The 18,777-nt window shown below is 26.3% G+C and overlaps 2 protein-coding genes across 2 annotated transcripts in view; both read right to left on the bottom strand.

Annotated features, from left to right (window-relative positions):
- Positions 1 to 18,777, bottom strand: part of LOC142239673 (cell adhesion molecule Dscam1-like) — a 179,970-nt gene that overhangs the window by 122,172 nt on the left and 39,021 nt on the right. The gene's annotated exons all lie outside the window — the stretch shown is intronic.
- Positions 1,696 to 10,456, bottom strand: LOC142237689 (cell adhesion molecule Dscam1-like). The gene is made up of 5 exons (XM_075309081.1): positions 10,156 to 10,456; positions 9,256 to 9,546; positions 8,885 to 9,169; positions 5,171 to 5,470; positions 1,696 to 2,009 (listed from the first exon to the last, which is right to left on the bottom strand). The coding sequence occupies exons 1-5, from the start codon at positions 10,454 to 10,456 to the stop codon at positions 1,696 to 1,698; spliced, it is 1,491 nt and encodes a 496-aa protein (XP_075165196.1).

Genomic DNA, 18,777 nt, shown 5'->3' with positions numbered 1-18,777 from the left:
TTTATTCTAATTTATTTAATACATACATATCTTAAAATAAATTATTTATATTAATTTCATTTAGTTTAATTTCATTTAAATTGGATATAATTTTTCCAATTGACTGTAATTAAAAATTTATTTTATGTAACTTAAGTTATATTTAATTCCAGTTTAATTTATTCTAGTTTAACTAATATATCCATTTTTTTCATATTTTATTTTAATTTGATTTATTTTATTTGTATTATTACTCAATATTATTTAGAGATGTTTAATGCAATTTATTTTAGTTTTTTTAATTGGATTTGAATATAACTTCATTATTTTTTTTATTTTTGTAACAAAAAAAAAAATAATTGAGCAAGGATTGGTTTTAATTCTAGTTTCATTAATACGTCAATTTACCTTATCTTATTTGAATTTAATTTAATTGTATTATTATTCAATATCATTTTTTAATAAAATTTAATTTAATTTAGTTTAGTTTAATTTTATTTATTCACTTAATTTGTCTATTTGAAATTATCTGCAAATCTATTATTTCTATTAAATTTATTTTGGTTTAATTTAGTTTAATTTTATTTATTCACTTAATTTGTCTATTTGAATTTTTCTGCAAATCTATTATTTCAAATAAATTTATTTTGGTTTAATTAATTATACAATTAATAATAATAATAAAATAAAAGCAAACTAAATTGAAATAAAATATCAAAAGCAAATATTTTATTTCAGCTTTATATGCTTTAATTGTTTATTATTGTTTAATTTTGTCAATAGTATATAATTTGGATAGGTTAACTAACTTAATTTATTTTCGTTTAATTTGATTTACAATCAACTTAATTCATTGTCTTTAATTTAACGGAGCAAATTTTATTAAATTGGATAAATATTTCTTCTAGTTTGATTAATATATCATCTTTTTATTATCTTATTTCAATTTAGCCTTGTTTTTCAGTTAATTTTAGGTTAACTGTTTACCATATTTTTTCATTAAATTTATTTACTTTTTTGTATTTTTAAATTCCACTCTTGGATTATAGATGACAAATGCATTTTATTTATATTTAATTTTTATGTTTTTTCTGTATTTCTTAAACACCAGCATATCCATAAACACTTTCTCAAATTTTCCACACATTCACCTTGCAACAACCAACCTGGATTTACCGCATAAAATTCACTTGTAATATCATAATCTCATTGACTTCAAAAGTATGGTGATAGGTAGGATACAAAAAAAATATAAACTACTAAAAATTATATTTATATCGATATTATTGAGTTTTTTGTACTTATATTTATTATTTCACTACCAACTATTAACCACCAATTCAGCTGAATGTTCAGCTCGACCAGCTGAATTTGTTGCAATACAAGCATAAACACCCGCATGTTTAGCTTCAATGGCATCAATCATTAAACTATGAATACGTTTTCCACGTTTCTCCGTTAAAATATCCAAATCCGGTAATAAGGGATGTCTGTTTAAGGTCCATATAACCGATACGGGTAAATCACCACCCGAAATTGTACAATGAACCGAAACTGGTTCACCAAAATTTAAGGGTTCATCACCAAAGGTAAAGGGAGTTATTTTGGGAGGAACTTCAATTTGGGAATTTTATTGGAAGTTTTTTTTTTTTTTTTGAGGAATTTATTGGGAAGTAAACAAAGAACAAGAAAATAAATAAAATATATATTATTAGTTTAATTTATGTAAAAATAAAACAAACCATTAACCACCAAACGGGCAAAATGTTCGGTGACACCTGCCTTATTTTGAGCTCGACATGAATAATTGCCCGCATGATGGGCAGCCACCGATTCAATGGTTAATACGTTGACCCTCTTGCCAATACGAGATAATGAAATGTCGTGAAAACTATCGATGGTCTTGCTATTTAAAAGCCATGTTACATTTATAGGTAAATCACCACCTAATATGGTGCATTGTACTGAGGCCGGTTCACCATAATTTAGGGGTTCCTCGCCAAAATCAAAAGGAGCGATTTTCGGGGCAACTATGTATGAGGCAAAAATAGTATGTAAGCAATATATATGATATTTGCAAAAACAAAAATGTTTAATCGATACCCATTTTGAACTTTCAGCAATAGTGAAAAAATAGTTTATTTCAATAAACAAAACATCTTGATAGAAATTTTCAAATTTTTCTGTTGCATAGTTTAGGCATTTGGTACTAGACTTTATTTTTAATTGATTTCTTCCAAAAAAAACATTTAATTAAAAATGACTCAGTGCCACAGTTTGTAGAATTGTACCAAAAATGGTAGATTTTTTACTGTTTGGTACATTGTTAAAACTATTGATGTTTTGGTAGATTTTGCAAAATATACCTCTCCAAATAAGACATACGTCGATTTTCTATAGATGTACAATTTTTACCAACTTTTCTATAAAAATAAAATTTTGAGAAAATTTGCTATAGAAATAAAATTTTGAGAAATTTTTCTATAGAAATAAAATTTTGACAAAATTTTCTATAGAAATAAAATTTTGAGAAAAGTTTCTATAGAATAAAATTTTGAGAAAATTTTCTATAGAAATACAATTTTGAGAAAATTTTGTATAGAAATAAAATTTTGACAAAATTTTCTATAAAAATAAAATTTTGAGAAAATTTTCTATAGAAATAAAATTTTACAAAATCTTCTATAGAAATAAAATTTTACAAAATCTTTTATAGAAATACAATTTTGACAAAATTTTCTATAAAAATTAAATTTTGATATAATTTTGAGAAAATTTTCTACAGAAATAAATTTTGACAAAATTTTCTATAGAAATAAAATTTTGAGAACATTTTCTATAAAAATAAAATGTTGAGAAAATTTGCTATAGAATTAAAATTTTGAGAAATTTTTCTATAGAAATAAAATTTTGACAAAATTTTCTATAGAAATACAATTTTGACAAAGTTTTCTATAAAAATAAAATTTTGAGAAAATTTGCTATAGAAATAAAATTTTGAGAAAATTTTCTATAGAAATAAAATTTTGAGAAAATTTTATATAGAAATACAATTTTCGACAATATTTGATATAGAAATAAAATTTGAGAAAATTTTCTATAGAAATAAAATTTTGAGAAAATTTTTAGAAATAAATTTTGACAAATTTTTTTAGAAATAAAATTTTGGCAAATTTTTAGAAATAAAATTTTGACAAATTTTTAGAAATAAAATTTTGACAAATTTTTTTAGAAATAAAATTTTGATAGAAATAAAATTTTGATAAAATTTTCCGTAAAAATAAAATTTTGACAAAATTTTATATAGAAATAAAATTTTCGACAATATTTTATATAGCAATAAAATTTGAGAAAATTTTCTGTAGAAATAAAATTTTGTCAAAATTTTCTATAGAAATAAAATTTTGACAAAATTTTCCGTAGAAAAAAAAATAAAATTTTTAGAAAATTTTCTATAGAAATAAAACTTTGAGAACATTTTCTACAGAAATAAAATCTTGACAAAATTTTCTATAGAAATAAAATTTTGAGAAAATTTTCTATAGAAATAAAATTTTGAGAAAATGTTCTATAGAAATTAAATTTTGACAAAATTTTATATAGAAATAAAATTTTGAGCAAATTTTCTATAGAAATAAAATTTTCGACAATATTTGATATAGAAATAATATTTGAGAAAAAGAAATGTAACAAAATCTTCTTTAAAAATACAATTTTGACAAAATTTTCTATAAAAATTAAATTTCGGTAAAATTTTCTAAAGAAATAAAATTTTTAGAAAATTTTCTATAGAAATACAATTTTGAAGTAGAAATAAAATTTTCTATAGAAATAAATAAAATTTTCTATAGAAATAAACTTTTACAAAATTTTCCATTGAAATAAAATTTTGACAAAATTTTCTATAGAAATAATTTTTTTTCAAACTTTTCTATAGAAATAAATTTTTGACAAAATTTTCCATAGAAATAAATTTTTGATTTTTTTAATTTCTGCAGATTTTTGGTAAATTGTTCTTTAAACTTTGGTAGATTATTTTTGGCACGAGGGGCAACTGTTCTCTGTGCCCCACCACTTGTGCCACTTTTTTGTCATTTTCTGCCACTTTTTAATTAATTTATTTTGATACGTAATTAATGTTTTGTGTACATTTTGATCCTAAATCCCATTAATAAAACGGATGATATTCACTCCTTAAAAAACGAATCTAAGCTTCGAATACAATAGTTTTCGTATTATATATTCACTTTCCAAGCGAACTCTTGAACTGCCTAAAAGTATGCAAAGAAAATGTTCTGTAGTAGTGAGCTACTGCCCCAGAACTGTTAAATTCAAGAAGTTATTTTTTATGAAATTGCCACCTTTTATTGCGAGTGTCAATTTGAATGCCAATTTTTAGAATTTCTCGACGATAACGCTTCTTGGGACTATTCCACTTACAGAAAAAATATTACTAATATTTTTTTAATTAAAATTTTGATTTAACCTTTAAAAATAAATTACTTGAGTCAACCAGTTCAGGTCATATAACAATATTTAATCAATTAACTTTAATTGATGTTGGTGGTAGATATGATTTCAGAATTAAAAAAATTATTTAAATCGATGTATTCCGCAAAAAAACGCAAATAATATATTTTTGAATGTTTCATTTAAAATATGGGCAGCACTCGAGCTAAATTCCAATACACACAAAGAAAAGGCCATTAACATTGAGTCAACGAAATGTTGTCATTAGTTTCTTCATTAATTTCTTCATTAATGCAAGGAAAATATTCACTAGTAGAATGTATTATTTTGTTATTAAATAGAAAAATCATTCGATTAACGAAAAATCTCATTGTATCAACGAAAATATTTTGTTAAATTAATTTTAATGACAAATTTCGTAAAATATTACGAAGATATGGATTTTTGTAAAACTTTTCTATATATTTATGTATAATTTTAAGACAACAGAAATAAGCATTAATCTATGACAGACACAAAACATATATGAAACCTTCCAGTGTAAGTTGGTCTTATACTTCAATAGTTAAAGAAAAGTGTAATGGACAAAGGACTATGTGTATGAAGCGATGTTATATGGTAGAAGCTGTAGCCAATAAACGTTTGTTAGTATTCTAAGATTAATAGATTATTACTTTAAATAATATAATTTACTTTCTTGTACTATTTCTAATATATATACCATTGACAGTTAAATTTGTGCTATATGTCAAATATCCAGCGGCATTACTTGCCGTACAGGTATACGTTCCCGTATGGGCTGGTGTTGCATTGGGTATGGATAAAATATTAGATTTACTACTAATACGATTGACACGCATGACGGGTTGTTCAATGCCATAACGTGTATCACTTCCGGGACGTTCAAAACTCCAATGTATTTTTATGGGACGATCACCTTTTTGAATTTGACATAGCAAATCGACTGAGTCCCCAGAATTTATAATATCATCGAAATATATGGGTATAATTTGAGGTAAAACTAAAGTGAGAAAAATTATAATTTATATAAAATAATAATAAAATGATTTGATTGTAAAAAAACAAAAAACCCAATGGAAAATGTCCACTTCGTCATCATCTCTAGCAAATATCTTGTGACAGAATGGTGACATTGATTATTTTTCAAGATTCTTTACTTTTGTTTAAAAACATTCCATTATAAGAATTGTACTGGAAACCCCCTCAAAATTATGTTTTTGCTTCCCGAAATAGTGCATAATGCAATGGTTCAAATTTTGCAATATTTTGCATCTGCTGTATTGATTTTGCAGTAGATAGTTTAACAAAACATTTCTTATTTATGACAAATTGGATAAAAATATGGGAAATATGTATAGCTTATTTATATTAAAGCTTCTACTTTAAAATAACATCGCGAAAAAAATCGAAACTAACTGGAGAAATAGAGTTTGGTGTCGCTTTAGAATGTCCTCCTGTCTGGATATCGCTAGTCAAAGGGTTATGAGCCTAAGTTAAGTTATAACGCTTCTCTATTTCCTATAAGATACTGTTTTGTCATTTTAAAACTAAGGAATGAGAAATATTAAACTTAAAACCCCAAAATAATATTAAAAATGGTGACAGACAAGTTGAAAGTTTTGTGTGTAAATATTCAAATATTTATTGTGAATTCTTCAGAACAGTCCAGTTCGAGTAAATTTTCTATAGAAATAAAATTTTGACAAAATTTTCTATAGAAATAAAATTTTAACAACATTTTATATAGAAATAAAATTTTGACAAAATTTTCTATAGAAATAAAATTTTGACAAAATTTTCTATGGAAATAAAATTTTGACAAAATTTTCTATAGAAATAAAATTTTATAGTAATAAAATGACAAAATTTTCTATAGAAATAAAATTTTGAGAAAATTTTCTATAAAATAAATTTTCTATAGAAATAAAATTTTAACAAAATTTTTTATAGAAATCCAATTTTGACAAAATTTTCTATAGAAATCCAATTTTGACAAAATTTTCTATAGAAACAAAATTTTGACAAAATTTTCTATAAAATAAAATTTTGTATAAAAATAAAATTTTTACAAAATTATCTATAGAAATAAAATTTTCTATAGATTTAAAGGTTTTGTTAAAATTATCTATAGAAATAAAATTTTAACAAAAATTTTCTACAGAAATGAAATTTAGACAAAATTTTCTATAGAACAAAAATTGACAAAAATTTTCTATAGAAATAAAATTTTGACAAAATGTTCTATATATTTAAAGGTTTTGTTAAAATTATCTATTGAAATAAAATTTTGACAAAATTTTCTATAGAAATAAAATTTTGACAACATTTTCTATAGAAATAAAATTTTGACAAAATTATCTATAGAAATAAAATTTTCTATAGATTTAAAGGTTTTGTTAAAATTATCTATTGAAATAAAATTTTGACAAAATTTTCTATAGAAATAAAATTTTGACAAAATTTTCTATAGAAATAAAATTTTGACAAAATTTTCTATAGAAATAAAATTTTGACAAAATTTTCTATAGAAATAGAATTTTAACAACATTTTCTATAGAAATAAAATTTTTACAAAATTTTCTATAGAAATAAAATTTTAACAACATTTTGACAAAATTTTCTATAGAAATCCAATTTTGACAAAATTTTCTATAGAAATAAAATTTTGACAAATTTTTCTATAGAAATAATATTTTGACAAAATTGTCTATAGAAATAAAATTTTGCCAAAATTTTCTATAGAACTAAAGTTTTGCAAACATTTTCTATAGAAATAAAATTTTAACAAAATTTCCTATAGAAACCAAATATTGACAAACTTTTCTATAGAAATAAAGTTTTGACAAAATGTTCTATACAAATAAAATTGTAACAAAATTTTCTATAAAAATAAAATTCTGACAAAATTGTCTATAGAAACACAATTTTGACGAAATTTTCTATAGAAATAAAATTTTGTCAAAGTTTTCTATAGAACTAAAATTTTGACAAAAGTTTCTATAGAAATCCAATTTTGACAAGTTTTCTGTAGAAATCAAATTTTGACAAAATTTTCTATAGAAAAAAAATTTTGACAAAATTTTCTATAAAATAAAATTTTCTATAAATATAAAATTTTGACAAATTTTCCAGAAATAAAATTTTGACAAAATTTTCTAAAAAAAAAATTTGACACGATTTTCTATAGAAATAATATTTTGACAAAAATTTTCTACAGAAATGAAATCTAGACAAAATTTTCTATACAAAAAAAATTTGACAAAAATTTTCTATAGAAAAAAAAATTTTGACAAAAATTTTCTATAGAAATACAAATTTGACAAAATTTTCTATAGATTTAAAGGTTTTGTTAAAATTATCTATAGAAATAAAATTTTGATAACAATTTTCTACATAAATAAAATTTTGGCAAAATTTTCTATAGAAATACAATTTTGGCAAATTTTCTATAGATATAAAATTTTGAAAAAATTTTCTATAGAAATAAAATTTTGACAAAATTTTCTATAGAAATAAAATTGTGACAAAATGTTCTATAGATATAAAATTTTGAAAAAAATTTCTTTAGAAACAAGAATTTGACAAATTTTTTTATAGAAATAAAATTTTAACAAAATTTTTATAGAAATAAAATTTTGACAAAATTTTTTATAGAAATAAAATTTTGACAATTTTTTTTTAGAAATAATATTTTAACAAAATTTTCTATAAAAATGAAATTTGACAAAATTTTCTATAGAAATAAAATGTTGACAAAATTTTCTATATAAAAAATAAGTTTTGACAAAATTGTATATAGAAATAAAATTTTCTATATACTTCAGAATTTAAAGTCAAAGGTAACTCAATTTTAAAAAATATATTTTAACACGTAAAATTATTATTAAGCAAAGTAAAAACATCAAAGGTAACTTGCTTGCTCCAACAACCTCCACAGTTTAAAGACTGGTTCTTGGTAAATAGGTACTAGATATCGTTCACGTACAAAAAATTAAAACCCATTTTTACTCTAGTGCAAGATTTTACTGAATAATTTTAACTGGAATCGTACACAAACATACCTAATATTGCTTTTGTTAGTTTTTTTTCTGAGTTATGCTAACGTTTAACTAATTTTTTAAAATCATTCAACTCTCAGTACCATCTATAGTCTTGAAATTTTGTCTTTCAATAAAAAAATCCACATATATTGTCTTGTATCAAAATCATCTTTTTCGAAGTGAAGGTGAACGCTGCTAAATTTAAAAGAATTTTCATAATATTTTCTATGTTTCAGAACCATTATGTATAGAAGTATACAGGAGTATTTTAAGGAAGGGATACAAAATAAAATTTACAACTTCTTGAACAAGTAATATTAAATAAAATAACTTATATATATGATTCTATTTATATATATCTTTTTTTCAAATACCATTAACAAACAACTCTGTAGTATAAGAACTCTGGCCAGCTTTATTATTAGCCAGACATGTATAATTTCCCAAATTTACTGCTTTAACCGATTCAATGGTTAATAAACTTATACGATCGCCAATTTTATTTGTCAATACGCCCAAATGTGAAAACAATGGTAAATCATTGTGAAGCCAACGTATTTTCAAAGGTAAATCACCTTTGGCCACATGACAAGTTAGTTGAACACTATCTCCTTCATTGGCTTCACCATCAAAGCTAAAGGGATGTATAGTGGGGAGGACTGGGAGGAAGAAGAAAAATAAAACAAAACAATTGAAATGAAAGAAAACAACAATTATCTGTTTAGTATATAACTCATTTAAGAACCATTGACTTTAAGTTCAGCCTCATATGAACTTTCACCGGCAGCATTTTTTGCAGTACAAGTGTAAATACCCCGATGATCTGCCGTTATATAGTCTATATTTAAGGTACTGGATTTTGCAGACATACGACCTATTATAATTTCAGCATTACCACTGACCAAAGTTTGATTATTCAGCGACCATTTGATATCGATGGGCAAATCACCCTTCGATACTGAGCATTGAATACCCACCGAATCACCAGAATTTGAAGCCTCGTCACCAAATGAAAATGGTTTGACTTGTGGTGGAACTAAAACAATGTGAAGAGTTAAAAATAAAAATTTCGTAAAATAAAGGGAAAGTTGATAAAGGTTTCAAGCCCTCTTGAAACTTCATGGATATAATCCAGTATGTAGACAGTTTATATGTAATTAAGAATTATCAGTAAACGAAATATTATTTCATGAGCACATCAGAAAATGAGGTCATGTATCCTCGATAATATTATTTGTATATTTTTATAGGGAGTTTTAAAGGATTTTTAGGGGAATAGGTATTTTTTTTATTATAAAATACTGTGATAATAAAATATTATAATAAAAATAATTATACAAAATAATCGGCAATTTTTTTTAAATTCATGAATAATGTTAAAAGTAAAAAGTAAAAAAATCTAGAGATTTGTTCACCAAAAGAAAAATATTTGAAGAACATAATGTATTGGTTTCACTACAAACTTCTAAAATTTCATTACAATTTATTTTATTGGTCAGCTAGATATTTGTTTCCTATTAAATTCTCAATTTTACATTATGATCTTCGTATATGTTTCTAGTGATCATATTCCAAATTTCATATATGAAATGCTAAAAATTTTTTGTATTGTCTAATATCTACATCAACAATTAATTCATCTAACCATTAACCATAAGTTCAGCCGATTGTTCTGCACTTCCGGCCGCATTTGTGGCAATACATTTAAATATTCCACGATGATTGCCATTGATTGCATCAATACTTAAAGAACTCAATTTTGGTGACATTTTTATAATTCGTATACCCGAATGTTCATTGGTTATTGGTTGGCCATTTAATGTCCAATGAAGCTGTAAAGGAACATCACCCTTAAAGACCATACACTGGACAGCTGTACTATCACCATAATTCGAAGGTTCATCGCCAAAAGCAAAGGGCATAACTTGTGGAGGTACTAAATACATAAGGATAAAAATTTATAAAATCCATTGTCCATATAAAATGAAAATTTAAAAGCATTAAATTTTTCATTCATTTCATTCAGTTTTGATTTAATCTCTGGTAAGGGCAAACGACACAGTTATTGGGAATAACGTAATTTCTGATTAGTGAAAAAAATGTATAATATTTCGAAGCATACAATAGATAAATTTCAACAGACTAATAGTAGGACAACATAAATAAAATCACAAAGATGACGAGAAAGAAGTGGATGTTATTCTGCGGAAGGATTGATGACGTTGTTGAGACTTTGAGAACGAAGAATTTGCTCTCCAAAATCCATAGGTTAGGTTAGAGAATAGGATGGAATCAAAACGACATACACGGAAAATAACATTTTTGGATTCAATCGCGAAATTAATTGAAACAATTATTTTATAACTAGAATTGCAATTATATAAATTAATCCAAAGGGAATTTTGTCAGAGTTTGGGTCAAAAAACAAGAACTCTGACAAAATCCAAACATGACAGCGGCAAAGTTCTCAACGAGATGGCAATTGAATATGCTGTCACGGTATGGAATCAAACAATTTCTATATGAGTGACCTGCTAAGACATCTGTGGAAGATATTGATTTGGCCAACTAAGACCAAATCAATTCAGTACATATGTAGAGGGGTTGTATAGCAATTTTATGGGTGGTTCCATTTTCACATAGATCGAAAATTGCATAACTTGAATCTACTGGGATTTGGATATAGAAAATGTTTGATTTTTGGATATTTCCGATTATGTGAACCATTTTAACTCATTTTACAAACTTTGGATTTTTCACTTTCAAGGATAATTCAGGAAATCTCTGAACGTTTGCTTGGTTATTAAATAAGGGTATCTTGGTCAAATTTGTGAAAATCGGATGATACATACATATGTTATATATCGGAACTATATCTAAATCTGAACCAATTTCGATAAAATTTCGCATACTTGAAGGGTGTTCTAAAATATTATTTTGTGTTGATTTTGAAGATGGTCGAATAGTAAATAAGAGGAATACGAGCCTATATGTTTAAATCGGCCGATAAATATATATGGGGGCTATATCTAAATTTGATTGGATTTTTTTCCAAAATTGTCCTTATTCCAAAAACACGCCATGTTCCAAATTTCATAAAAATCTGTTAATAACTGTACAGAAAAAAATTTCACGAAAATTTTTCCAATTAAAGTCTTAATTGAGTTTTAAAAAATATTCAATTAAAAATGTAATTGAATCAACAAATGTTTTAATTGAAATAAAAATCAATCACACAAATTAATAGTATCAATTATTTTTTTAATTGGATCAATTAATTTTTTAATTGACTGTCAATTAATTTTTTAATTGATACTATCATTTCTGCACACAAAAAAATTTTTTTCTGATTCAATCACGAAATTAATTGATCCAATTAATTTTTAATTGGAATATCTTCAATCACAGAAATGATAGTATCAATTAAAAAATTAATTGCAAGTCAATTAAAAAGTTAATTGATCCAATTAAAAAATTACTTGATACTATTATTTTTGTGATTGATTTTTGTTTCAATTAAAAAATTTGTTGAATCAATTAAATTTTTAACTGAATATTTTTTAAAACTCAATTAAAATTTTAATTGGAAAAAATTTCGTGAAATTTTTATATGTGTGTGATTGAAGACATTTCAATTAAAAAATTAATTGGATCAATTAATTTCGTAATTGAATCAGAAAACTTTTTTTTGTGTGTGCGACCGGAATCCTGCGAATAACGAAAATACATGGACAGACAGACGGACGGACCTAGATCGATTCAGGAAGTGATTCTGTGTCGACCGATATATATTTCAAAAATCAATATTTCTAGTAGGTACCTTATTTTGCAGTTCGAAATTTATATACCCTGACAACTATGTGGTTTAGGGTATATAAAACGGACAAAGGCAGTTTTATTCTGTTTGGTAAGAATGGATTGATAAGAAACGCAAACATCAACTGGTTATAAGGGGCCTTCGTCCAAAATTTGCTGAATTAATAAAAATTCAGCAAATGCCTCTCAATTACGGTTGCCACGCGTGCCAAACATAATCTACCAAATTTTGAAGAAAATTTTAACAAAAATGTACCAAATTTAAAAATTCTTATTTTGAAGGAAATTTTCATAAGAATTTTTTTAAAAATTTTATTTGTATAGAAAATTTTGTCAAAATTTGATTTCTATAGGAAATTTTGTCAAAATTTTATTTCTATAGAAAATTTTGTCAAAATTTTATTTCTATAGAAAATTTTGTCAAAATTTTATTTCTATAGAAAATTTTGTCAAAATTTTATTTCTATAGAAAATTTTGTCAAAATTTTATTTTTATAGGAAATTTTGACAAAAATTTTATTTCTATATGATATTTCAACAAAAATTTCATTTGTATAGAAAATTTTGTCGAAATTTTATTTATATAGAAAATTTTATTTCTATACACTGAAAAAATTCACGAATATTTTTCCAATTAAAATATTAATTGAGTTTTAAGAAATATTCAATTAAAAATTTAATTGATTCAACATATTTTTTAATTGAAACAAAAATCAATCATAAAAATAATAGTATCAATTAATTTTTTAATTGACCTTCAATTAATTTTTTAATTGATATTATCATTTCTGTGATTGAAGACATTTCAATTAAAAGTTAATTGGATCAATTAATTTCGTGATTGAATCAGAAAAAATTTTTTTTGTGTGTAGAAAATTTTGTCAAAATTTTATTTCTGTAGAAAATTTTGTCAAAATTTTATTTCTATAGAAAATTTTTTTTAAATTTTTCTTTTTATAGAAATTTTTGTCAAAAATTTGATTTCTAGGAAAATTTTGTGAAAATTTAATTTCTATAGAAAAAATCAAAATTTTATTTCTTTTCCTCTGTTGGTTATGCTACACTTGTAGTTTAGTCAATGCATGGTTTTATGCTGAAATCAAAAAACAACAACAATGCTTAAAGAACAAAACCAACAATAATAAAACAAAACGAATGAAAATTTTATTTCTCTACGAAATTTTGTCAATTTTTTATTTCTATAGAAAAATTTGTCCAAATTTCATATCTATAGAAAATTTTGTCAACATTTTATTTCTGTAGAAAATTTTGTCAAAATTTTATTTCTATAGAAAATTTTGTCAAAATTTTATTTCTACAGAAAATTTTGTCAAAATTTTATTTCTATAGGAAATTTTGTCAAAATTTTATTTCTATAGAAAATTTTATCAAATTTTTTTTTTCTATAGAAAATTTTATCAAAATTTTATTTCTATAGGAAATTTTGTCAAAATTTTATTTCTATAGAAAATTTTGTTAAAATTGTATTTCTGTAGAAAATGTTGACAAAATTTATTTGATTGAAAAACATCAATAATTCTACAAATCTACCAAATAGTAAGAAATCTACAATTTTTGGCAGAATTCTATCAACTGTGGCAACCGTGTTCTCTATACCTTTAACAAATATTTATTAGCTATAGTTTTATTTTGATGAGAAGCCATAACATATATGTCATAAAACCATATTCCTTAAATTTTAGCGCTAAAATTGAAATTGAAATCGAATGCGCAGCCCTTGCACTATAATAATAGTTTGAGAAATTAATTAATTAACAAACACTTTCTATCCCTAATACTAGGGTTCTCATAAATAGAAGAGTTTTTTCTTTGTTTATTAAAAAACAGCTCATATCATTAGCAAAAGTATTTTGTCTTCAGTCATATATGTATGTATATAGCGACACATAGATATCATATGAATATATACAGCAACTAAAATTTTCAATAAGCATTTGATTAAGCAAATATTTTTGATAGATATTTAATTTTCACGATTAAAAAGTATTGTCGTAGTGCACCAACCAACCATTAACCTGCAACTCAGCCATATATTCACTGGTCCCAGCTTTATTCGAAGCAATGCACTTATAAATACCACGATGTTGAGCACGCAACGAATCAATATTCAAAGAACTTGTACGTTTATTCAAACGCACCACACTAAATCCATTTTCACCATTCACAATGGGTGCTGAGTTCAAGGACCAACGTATTTCCAAGGGCAAATCACCTTTGGGAACAACACAATTGGCACTGGCTATATCACCAACATCAGCTGCATCTTCACCAAAAATGAAGGGTAGTACTTGTGGTGGTACTGGGAGAGGAATTTGATAATAATTATAAATGATTGAAAGAAAAAAAAAAACGAAAAATTAACTAAATTCACTAATAACAAATATTTGAAAAAGATTTGAATTCAAATCCATTTCACAAACGCATGTTTGAAAACAATTTGAATTCAAATGTTTTTCAAACATTTGTAATTATTGATGATATCTAAAAAATTCAAATTTATTCCAGTCGTATACGTTATTAGTTGTTTTGCATATATGAACCACAAACCATTAACTTCCAATTCCGCTGTATACTCTGCAGATCCTGCCTTATTTGTGGCTATGCATTTGTAAAAGCCTCTATGATGGGCTTCTAGAGAATCAATATTCAATGAACTGGTACGAGCATTCATTCGTTGTAGTGTAAATCCATGCTCTCCCGTTATTACGGGTGCAGAATTTAAAGTCCAACGTATTTCTAAAGGTAAATCACCTTTGGATATCATACAAAAGGCTCCAGCCACTTCTCCTGTATTAGCGGGATCATCACCAAAACTAAAGGCCTGGATTTGGGGCGGGACTTAAGAGGACAAAGGGCCTATGTATTACATGTAATTAAAAATTTTTCCTATAATTTATCTTAGATGTTCTAAAACTAATAAAACTTTAAAATTCTAGTAGGCTTTTCTGTTAACGCCGCCATTTTCAATATCAAGAAACTATAAATATGCACGCAATTATTTTAATCAACACTTGGATCATAAATTTTAATATACAATATCCTTAAGGCAGGGTTAGTAATCTCTAGATTTATTTTTTATGAAATTTATTTATTTATTAGCCATTCCGAACTAACCATTAACTTGTAATTCTGCTGTATATTCACTTGAGCCAGCCTTATTTGAGGCTATACACTTATAAATTCCACGATGTATGGCCGATAATGATTCTATATTTAAAGAATTAGTGCGCTTATTCAAACGCACTATACTAAAATCATTTTCACCATCTACAATGGGTATTGAATTCAAAGACCAACTTATATTCAAAGGTAAATCACCCTTGGGGACCACACAATTAATGCTGGCAATTTCTCCAACATCAGCTGCATCTTCAGCAAAATTGAAGGGTAAAACTTGTGGGGGAACTTTAAAATAAAAAATTTTAAACAAAAAATTACAACCAAAAATCATAAAAATAGATAATATAAAATAATTAATAAAATTAATATTTTAAAATTTTCTCTTTATTTATATAGTAAATGAGACGACAAACCATTAACATCTAAAGCCGCTGAAAATTCATCAGTGCCTGCCTTATTAGTGGCTATACACTTGTATGTCCCCCTATGATGGGCCTCCAAGGAATCAATATTCAAAGAACTAGTGCGGGCATTCATTCGCGATAAAGTAAAACCATGCTCGCCCGTTATAACAGGAGCTGAATTTAAAGTCCAACGTATTTCTATAGGCAAATCTCCTTTGGAGATCATACAAAAAGCCCCAGCCATTTCTCCGGTATTGGCTGGCTCATCACCAAAGGTGAAAGCTTGAATTTGTGGAGGAACTTGGAAGAAAACATTTTAAAGAGCTTTATTAAACGATTTAAGAATTGCAAAATAATTGACGTCTGGGGATAAACATTTGAAAAGTAAGGGCAATTGCCTATTGCGTATACACTGAAAAAACAGATTTCTTATCTCAGGAATAAAATACCAAACAAATGAAATTTTCTTTTGTCCTTTAATAAGATTCGTGAATAGAAAATAAAATATATTTCAGCATTCAGGAGTGGAAAGTAAAAATGTTTCTACTGCATTTCGTTTTTGGACATGTTAGATTATTTAAAACTTGTTCTTTGCAAGAGAAGAACGCTTGACCCAAAATCTCTAATAATTGAAATGTGTAGATCATCCAATGGAGGGAACTGATGAGGATGTGAAAATCTGAAACAGCTGTCTTCATAGAAAAAAAATTCACGAAAATGTTTCCAATTAAAGCCTTAATTGAGTTTTAAAGAATATTCAATTAAAAATTTCATTGATTCAACAAATTTTTTAATTGAAATAAAAATCAATCACAACAAGTATATACGGCCGTAAGTTCGGCCAGGCCGAATCTTATGTACCCTCTACCATAGATTGCGTAGAAACTTCTACGAAAGAATGTCATCCACAATCGAATTACTTTGGTTGTGGTATCTTAAAACTTCGTAACATCGTTTTCTAAATTGTGAGTTAGTCCATACGTCGTATATATTAGACAAAAAAGTTATGTATGTATAGGTAAGTCTACAAATAATTACGAATCGATATGGACTTTTTGCACGATACGTAGAGAGCCAGCATTGAAGTATGGGGGTCGCTTATGTGGGGGCTATATACAATTATGAACTTGATATGGACCAATTTTTGTGTCATTGGGGATCGATTTATATGAGGGCTATATATAACTATAGACCGATATGGACCTAGTTAGGCATGGTTTTTAATGGCCATATACTAGCACAATGTACCTAATTTCAACTGACTCGGATGAAATTTGCTCCTCCAAGAGGCTCCAAAACCAAATCTTGGGATCGGTTTATATGGGGGCTATATATGATTATGGACTGATATGGACCACTTTTGGCATGGTTTTTAAATATCACATACTACCACCACGCCCCAAATGTCAACCAGATCGGATGAATTTTGCTTCTCCATAAAGCACCGGAGGTCAAATCTGGGGATCGGTTTATATGAGGCTATATATATTTATGGACTGATATGAACCAATTCCTGCATTGTTGGGAGCCTGGGAGCCACCGTGGTGCAATGGTTAGCAGAGAGAGAAGTTCACCAATGTGGTATCACAATGGACTGAACAGTCTAAGTGAGCCTGATACATATGGCTGCCACCTAACCTATGGTTGTTGGATAACATATACTAATATCACGTACCAAATTTCAACCGAATCGGATGAATTGTGATCTTCCAAGGGGCTCCGGAGGTCAAATCTGGTGATCGGTTTATAGGGGGCTATATATAATTATGGACCGATATGGACCATTTTTTGCATGGTCATTAGAGACCATATACTAACACCATGTACCAAATTTCAGCCGGATCGGATGAAATTTGCTTCTCTTAGAGTCCCCGCAAGCCAAATTTGTGGGTCCGTTTATATGGGGGCTATACGTAAAAGTGGACCGATATGGCCCATTTGCAATACCATCGGACCTACATCAATAACAACTACTTGTACCAAGTTTCAAGACGATAGCTTGTTTCGTTCGGAAGTTAGCGTGATTTCAACAGACGGACGGACGGACGGACTTGCTCAGATCGACTCAGAATTTCACCACGACCCAGAATATTTATTTTACAGCAATATTTCGATGTGTTACAAACGGAATGACAAAGTTAATATACCCCCATCCTATGGTGGAGGGTATAAAAAGTGACCATAATAACCGGAACACACAAAAATATTTCACGAAAACTTTTCCATTTAAAATTTTAATTGAATTTTAAAAAGATTTAACTGATTCAAAAATTTTTTTAATTGAAACAAAAATCAATCACAAAAAGAATAGTATCAATTAATTTTTTAATTGGATCAATTAGTTTTTTAATTGACCTTTAATTAATTTTTTAATTGATACTATCATTTCTGTGACTGAAGACATTTCAATTAAATAATTAATTTATGTGTTCCAAACCATTTTGGACAACACTTTTATGGTTCCATACACCATAAAAATAATCGGTAATGATATGCTAATAAATTAGCCATTATATCAGTACATGTACTATGTTTCCCGACCAATCGGAAAAATAAAAGTACTTAAAAAATTGACCATAACAACCGGAAAATGAAGCATCCTCTACGATGCTTGTCATTTTCATATAAATTTAAGTTTTTTTCTTAAAAAAGTCAATTCCAATGCAAAAATCATCGAGTTCCCATTTGTGGACAGCCCTCTATTTGCAATTTATAAAAAAAAATCGGACAAAAGGGAAACCCCCTCCGCTCCTTCGCTCCACCCCCGACCAGAGTCATTTCACCAACTACCCAACGGTCCCTATAAACTCCAAGTAGATCCACGAAGTTTATTTCACTATTCCCCTTCCCATATACCGAAGAATCATGTATCCTGTATTAATTTAATCACCTTCCCCCAAGTTCCC

The sequence above is a fragment of the Haematobia irritans genome, chromosome 5, assembly GCF_050003625.1.
Source record: "Haematobia irritans isolate KBUSLIRL chromosome 5, ASM5000362v1, whole genome shotgun sequence".
Classification (NCBI taxonomy): Eukaryota; Metazoa; Arthropoda; class Insecta; order Diptera; family Muscidae; genus Haematobia; species Haematobia irritans.
The sequence above is the reverse complement of the archived record's forward strand: the minus strand, read 5'-3'. Positions and strand labels throughout refer to the sequence as shown.

What these genes read in the sequence shown, in the direction of transcription:
- LOC142237689 (XM_075309081.1), bottom strand. Translation starts at nt 10,456, where the DNA reads ATGTATTTAGTACCTCCACAAGTTATGCCCTTTGCTTTTGGCGATGAA. An exon ending in GGCTGAACTTATGGTTAATG is followed by an intron (nt 9,547 to 10,155) that starts GTTAGATGAATT and finishes ACATTGTTTTAG; the next exon opens with TTCCACCACAAGTCAAACCA. An exon ending in CACAAATTTAACTGTCAATG is followed by an intron (nt 2,010 to 5,170) that starts GTATATATATTA and finishes CCTCATACATAG; the next exon opens with TTGCCCCGAAAATCGCTCCT.